At 42.5% G+C, this 7,500-nt stretch overlaps 1 protein-coding gene across 1 annotated transcript in view; it reads right to left on the minus strand.

The window, feature by feature from the left end:
• The window catches only part of stk32a (serine/threonine kinase 32A), a 43,132-nt gene that overhangs the window by 15,420 nt on the left and 20,212 nt on the right, over nucleotides 1-7,500 (minus strand). The window contains exon 5 of the mRNA XM_030793532.1: nucleotides 1,844-1,881. Coding sequence (XP_030649392.1) covers nucleotides 1,844-1,881 — 38 coding nt within the window. The remainder of the gene's footprint in view (nucleotides 1-1,843; nucleotides 1,882-7,500) is intronic.

The raw sequence follows: 7,500 nt of genomic DNA on the forward strand, positions 1-7,500 counted from the left end.
AACTGGACCTTTTGCATATTTACCAACATTTCAGCTCCTATGATGAAAGAATTCAGTGAGATAAAAAAAAAAAAAAAGTAATTACTTTACGTTTTACATGCTGTTCGGCTGTTTAGTTTTCTGATATACAGGTTATAAACTGTCAGTTCAAATATGATAAAAAAAAATGTTGCTTATGGATAAGTACCTGAATGCACTGTTGTGACTTAATACAGGCGTGGGCTGGGGCTCAAATCTGATTGGTGGAGAGGAGAGCGCTTGTTAGTGTTGGGTGAGTACCAGTGAAGAGAGGGAAAACAATACAGGCCTGCCTCAGGGCAAAGATCCAGAGGCAAGACTCTCTCTTCCTCTCCTCTTCCCTCTCCCTTTGTCTCTCTCTCTCTCTTCATCTCCTCTTCCCTCTCCCTTTGTCTCTCTCTCTCGCTCTCTCTTTATCTCCTCTTCCCTCTCTCTGTCTCTCTCTCTCTTCCTCTCCTCTTCCCTCTCTCTTTGTCTCTCTCTCTCTCTTCCTCTCCTCTTCCCTCTCTCTTTGTCTCTCTCTCTCTCTTCATCTCCTCTTCCCTCTCCCTTTGTCTCTCTCTCTCGCTCTCTCTTTATCTCCTCTTCCCTCTCTCTGCCTCTCTCTCTCTTCCTCTCCTCTTCCCTCTCTCTTTGTCTCTCTCTCTCTCTTCATCTCCTCTTCCCTCTCCCTTTGTCTCTCTCTCTCTCTCTTCCTCTTCCCTCTTTTTTCTTTCTCTCTCTCTCTCCCTTCCTCTCTTCCTCCTTCTCTCTTTGTCTTTCTCTCTCTCTCTCCCTTCCTCTCTTCCTCCTTCTCTCTTTGTCTCTCTCTCTCTCTCCCTTCCTCTCCTCTTCCCTCTCCCTTTGTCTCTCTCTCTCTCTCTCTCCTCCCTCTCCCTTTGTCTCTCTCTCTCTCTCTCACCACCCCCTCTCTTTCTTCCTCTCCCTCTCTGTCTCTCTCTCTCTCACTCTACCCTGTCAAACCTTCTCAAATCTCCCTTACACACTCCTGCCACCTGGGTCTGTGTGTGTGTGTGTGTGTGTGTGTGTGTTTGTGTGTGTATAAAGGGTCAAAACTCTCTGTCTGCATTAATATTCCGCTCCATTATCACGCTGATGAAAAATTATACCGTTTATTAGTTGGCTTGGACCTGGACACTTTGTTTCCCAGAAAACATCTGTCATGCACCCGCTCAAAAGACAATGGATCCAAAGTCATTTTTCTAACCAGACTTTGTGCTTCAGTCAAAATGCACTGATAAAGTGGATTAACACTGAAATGGCCAACTAATAACTTTCTGCAGGGCTCACACACACGCACACATTGACACACAATCACACACACACACACACACACACACACACACACATACACATATGTGCAATTATAAAAATGTGATGTGTATACTTAAACAGATAAAAGTCGGAGTTGCTGTAACTCAGCGTGTTATTTTAAGACCTTCTACAAATCCCTACAAAAATCTGTATTACATCACCTTTAAATAATTGTCCTAAATTATCCAAAATTCACTCCACTCAGCTTAACACAGCGTTGGACAGGTTGTACTCAATGAGATCCAGCGACAGTTAGCAGAGTAATTCAGAATGTGAGAGGTTCAGAGCCATGGATGCGACCAGAGAACTGTTCTATGCACAACTGACATGTCTATTTCTAATCCCAAAGCCCTGAGTGAACCAACAGGCAGTTAGTCTGTAGAGTCCTGCAGTTATTACATGTGACAAAATTAACAAACAAGGTGGAAAAATGTGACACGTATCATGTCCAACCAACAAAATATTTGTAAAAAAAAAAATAATGAAATGGGCAGAAAAAAGGGTCACTTGCCGTGTTCGTCCAGTAGAATATTGTCAGGTTTGATATCCCTGTAAGAGAACCCAGAGAAAAGAGGCGTTAGACAGGACGGTGTGAAGCTCAGGGACCAGGGCTCCTGAGGGATGAGCTCCAAACAGTCATTTGTATTTTCATTTAACTCCAGTCCTGAGGCAAACTGCACGGTCATCATGTCGCTACAAAACTGAAATGTCACTGGAAAAAAAAACCCACAAAAAAAACAAACAGCTGCATCGACTTAAAAAAAAAAACAAAACAAAAAAAAAGCAAAAGTAGGCAGGAAATGTAAAAACACGTTGCGTAGTAGAATATTCCCGCGGGTAATTTAGCGGGTTGGCAGAAAGGTACACTGGAGCAATTTGTTCTGACCTTACGCTAAATGATGAACTTGACCTGAAGCTGCAGAACTCTTCAAGCAAGGATTACCCAACTACCACATATAATCCCACACACACACACACACACACACACACACACACACACATATATATATGTGTATACATACACGTGTAGTGAGTATGCAGGCACACACATGACTGTATTGGGTAATTGCTGGGATGGACAGTGATGTTTCTGTGACTCTGACAGGGCTGCTGAGGTAGCCATGCTGTCAGGGTCGTCCTGGATCAAGAGGAGCCTGTTGAGGAGATGAGCGACAGCCCGTGTGGTGTCAGTATGGAGCGGTGGGAGGGACGACAAAGAGACGGAGCTGTGAGAGGACCCACAGGGACTCCCGGGGAGGAGCGAGTCACCCCCCTGACATATCAAGCCACAGTAATGAACAGGGACGTGATCAGGGCGAATCCATACCTTAATACTCCCCCACTACCAGTTTCATATTGATTATCCATAAAAAATAAAGTAACAGTAATAATGCGTGTTGGTGAAACCTTTTGTTTGTGTCAAGGGGGTTAGCTTCATGGTAACAACCAAATTTGAATTGAAGTCCATCTGACAGGGTTCTTTAGGCCACAAAAGCTAAGCTTTTGCTGAAATAGAAATCAAACAGGGAGACAAAACAAAAGCAGTTACAAAGACCACTGTAGGACCGGTCTCACCTTCGCTCTACAGCAACCAGGTACACAAACAAAAACGAAGATGATATTCTTCGAAGAAAACTAGGTAGCATCTGCAACGAAAACTAAACAGACCTAGCAGGACACCAGACATTTAGCAAACGCAGTTCATATTTCTTTAAGAATTTTGTTTTATTTAAACTTTTGATGTTATTTTGTCAGAGGAAAGAGACAGAGATAGCTGTGTCACCATCTGTACAACTAACAGACACACACAGTCACAACTCCATACTCTACTGTGGGAATCTGTGACATAGCACTTTGGGGAGTCACGCTTGTTGGGAGTCTAATGCTGGCTTTAGACTGATTTGTGAAGGTTTTGGATAGCATATTAGAGCACGGTGTCCGTTTCCCATTTTCCAAAAGGGCTCTTTCAGTCAACGCTGCCTCCCCCTGTTTCTGCTGTCAAAGGCTGGATGGATGGGGTCAGGTTTCAGGCTGACGCGTAAACTGCCCAGGTAAGTGAGATGTCATATTCTGGTTACGAAAGGCATTTCAGTAAAGTGGCTGATTGCTGTTCTGCGCGGTGACACTGATACACTGGGGTAAAGTACATGTGTTTGTTTCAGTTTGTTTCCATACAGCCCAGAATAGTTTCCATACCTCTACAATCTCTCTCTTTTGATACAGATCTGCCAGAAATAGACGTAGTCTCTGTAGTAACTACATCTCTAACTTGTTTATAAACCAGTTTCATGAATGCCCTTTTTACATTTATACAAAACTCAAAAACTCACAAACAATTACAGGACCTTCATCAGTCACCGGCTGTCAGAATGTAGGACTCCTCTTTTTATAGAGCTCTAACACATCATTTCAGCTACTGGTGTGCACCAGAGAGCTGGCACACGCCCACATCAGATTCATTCACCTCACCGCTCAATATGTCAGCATCAGTCTCTCAACTTCCAGCAGTTTCTCTGAGGAGGAAGCTCTGAACAGTGCTCCCCGAAAAATAAGAGAGGGGAGAAATGTGAAAGTAAAAAAAAAACAATTGTAAAATAAACTCAATTTACACATGGTAACTGTACAACATGAGAGAAACGCTGAAATCAAAGACAAATTACAGTACTTATAAAGCCATGGTGAGGCTATAGGCATAGTATAGGTACACAGTCACACATTCAACACAAGGGTTTGTATTGTGTACCTATACCTGTCTGTCAGCAGGAAACTGTAAAATGTCTTCACTGCTAGGCTCCTCCTCCCCTTTTCAGCACTGATCATTGTGCAAAAAAAAAAGAGTCTATTGGTCTAGGGGTGTGTGTGTGTGTGTGTGTGTGTGTTGGGGGGGGGGGGTATGCTGCGTTGGGATGATAAACAGTAAACTGAAAATTAGTATATTTGTGCCCTTTAGTCATATTGAAGAAGTGATGAAGAGAAAGGACTCAGCCAGACATTTCTCTGTTCTCAGCTGAGATGGACGGTGCAACATGTTTCCTTCGGTTTACTGAAAGGCATTAATCCTTAAGGATTCTATGATTCTACAGTATTGTTGTTTGTACTGTTATTTGTGAATAAAAAAAAACATTTTCCTTTTGCCCTGTCCACACTATTCTGGGTAAATCTGAAAACGCATCATTAGTTCTTTGTCTATCCCTTCCGCCCACACTACAACAGCGTTTCCCTCCCCCCAAAACGACACTTTTCAAAAACGCTCTCTGAGATGCATGAATCTGAAAACGCTGGGTTTGCGTTGTAATGTGGAAAGGGGAAAATGGAGAGCTTCAGAAACGATGATGTAGGCCTATGGTTTCCATGACAATGGCGAACGTTTGAGACGCCAAAACAAACATGACGAGCGAAATGCAGTGAATGCTGCTCTGTCTATCAAATGTGCTAATCTGTCTTCAGTTACAGATCATCATACTGTACAATGCACATGCACTGCTCCAACGAAGAAGACGAGCTTTATATTTGCTGTGCTTAGATGGAAAATAACCGCAACGGCGGTTCAAAGCCTGCACGGAGTGGCCATTTGGACGCGACCTGGCCGAACAAGTAGGCTAGTTGGTGGGACAACTTCCTAATTGCGCAACAAGAAATACTAAGGTGTTTCAGCATTTTGGTGTGGACGCAGAACATTTGGAAAATGGTACGAAAACAACAGTGTCTACAGAGAAACACTTTTGCTTAAAATCTGCGTTTTCAGATTTAACCAGCTTAGTGTGGACGTAACAGCCAAGGTGAACTGAAGCGTGACATTCACTGCTGTGAGAGGGATATCAGGCGCCCAAGCAGAGATGGTAGCCTATATATTTCCACAATTTAACAATGCAATTAAAAGGCATAAGTATAGTACTAGAATGTCCTTACAAAATGTATTTTGCAGTTCGCCTTTGCTGATATTGATTTAGCCAAAAAAAAAAACCCCCAAAAAAACAAAAAATGAATATCTGAATTCCAAAATTGAAAACCAAATACCTACCCAATGAACAAATATCTGAATAGTTGAATATTCGGGTCCAGCCCTAACTGGTGGCTTTGCGCAGGGCCACGCCCCTGTCGCCTGTCCAGGTCTCTACCGGGCATGCCAACGCTTTAGAATTTTAACGATCATTTTAATAAAAACAACTAATCACTTAGATTTAAACAATTCCAGACTTCCCAAATGTCATTATTTACATGGTAGGTAAGTGTTTAACTTTACATGTTTTCTGTGTTTGTGCAGCAAATGAAAAAAAATTATAATAGTAACAAAAATATGAGAGACGTACTCATCCAGGAAGCACAATGACACTGCTGGTGCTATTTGCTGTGAGATTTTTGCACGTAATTATGTGTAATGTCATGACTGCCACTGTGTCTTACAGGTTTCACTTCTGGATGCATTATTGTTTCCGTTTTTTTATAACTATGCGACATATTAAAGTCAGTGGAAAAAAAGAAAAACATGACTCCAGCTGTCCAGTGAAGAAAGGGGGAGCGATCGATTCTGGTCTTCGGCCTGCATGTCGAAGCCCATGAGTGGGCGGAGACTGCCGTGGACAGCAGACTGACCGTCACTGAGCTCACGGCACAGACTCCCAGACTCCCAGACTCAGAGGCGTGTGGAAAAGGGCAAACATGACGCTTAATTAGCTGACATTTCCCTTAAAGGAGGACACGGGGCCAGCGAGAGACAGCGTGTCCCGTTTTGGGAGAGAGAGCCAACAGGTCAGGCTGCTTTGCCATCTTCACTTTACTGCATGGGAAAGGCTCCAGACAGGTGCAACAGTGACCCGGGCAACAGTTGGCATAGCAACACAAGGACTGGGCAAACCAAAGGCAGTCCTGAGTCCAATGCTAATATAGTCTTAGAAAATATTATACAATAAATATGTAGTGTTTGTCACGCCTGTGAGCAGCATATCTCCTCTGAGGATGAGCAAAGACTGAAAAAAAACAGCCTTGTCTCCTGGCAAATATTATTGTTAAAATTTCTGTACTTCTGTCTTGCTGAGTAATACTCAGCTAATCTCAGTAAATCAAAGTAAAGACCGGCTATGCTGTCAGGGCAGAATCACTGGCCATTACTTCTCCCGCTCTCTGTTATCCCTTCATCACACAGAGAGATGTGAGAAAAGACCATGAGAGGTGATTTACTGTGCCACACCTCCCAAAGCATTTCACCATTTTCATCTAATCTTCTCTCACGCCCTTCATTTCACCTTTTTATATGTGTGTGTGTTTTTTTACTTCTGTCCTACTAGTTCTCCACTCCTCTCCACTCTTCTCCTCCTCACTTTGACTTTTCGTTCTGCTATTACACAGACTCCCAGCTACTCCCAGTCTGCCCCCCCCCCGACCGCCTCCATTCATCCCCCAATCATTAATTCATCTATCTATCACACGCCTTTCTCCCTGATTTCATGTTCTGTCACTCATTCATTTAACTGACCCTCCCTTACTCTCTCCAACAACAGGTATCTGAAATGGACTCGCTCTTTGAACACTCGCTGAAAAAACAAACAAACAAACAAACAAACAAACAAACAAAATAAAAACAACAGGTTCATGTGAGTCCCTGTTTGTGTGACAGAATGAAGTAGTGTTAAGATGGAGGCTGGACTCAGATGGGTGTGGATATGTGGATCTGCGGCTCTGTGGTTTGGACAGCCCGCTGCCTCACTGACTAATTTATGTGACACTTGAAAACCTCTCCAGATGTTGACCACGTTTGGGTTTATCCTTCGAGTCATTAACATAAGATGACGGAACCGTTTAAATGAACACAATTTCACTTGGCTCAAACTCCTCAAGTGTAAATTCTCTTTGAGGCATTTCAGTACCTCATATTTTAACAGTTATCTTAAATTATGCAACTGAGATAGCACTACAAACGAAATGGAGTTTTCACATGCTTAGATGAATGACACCTTTTGAAGATAATGTGTTAAGCAAAAAAAAAACAAAAAAACAAAAAAAAACCCAGAATAAATAAATAAATACAGGGAACAAATGAATAAATAAATAGACCAACGAATAAATAAATGGTTGAATGAGGGAATGAATGAACAAACAAAGGAATGAACGAATGAACGAGTGAACGAACGAATGACTGAGTGAATAAATGAGTGAGTGAACGTAAAAATA

Source organism: Chanos chanos, chromosome 16 (assembly GCF_902362185.1).
Source record: "Chanos chanos chromosome 16, fChaCha1.1, whole genome shotgun sequence".
NCBI classification, from domain to species: domain Eukaryota; kingdom Metazoa; phylum Chordata; class Actinopteri; order Gonorynchiformes; family Chanidae; genus Chanos; species Chanos chanos.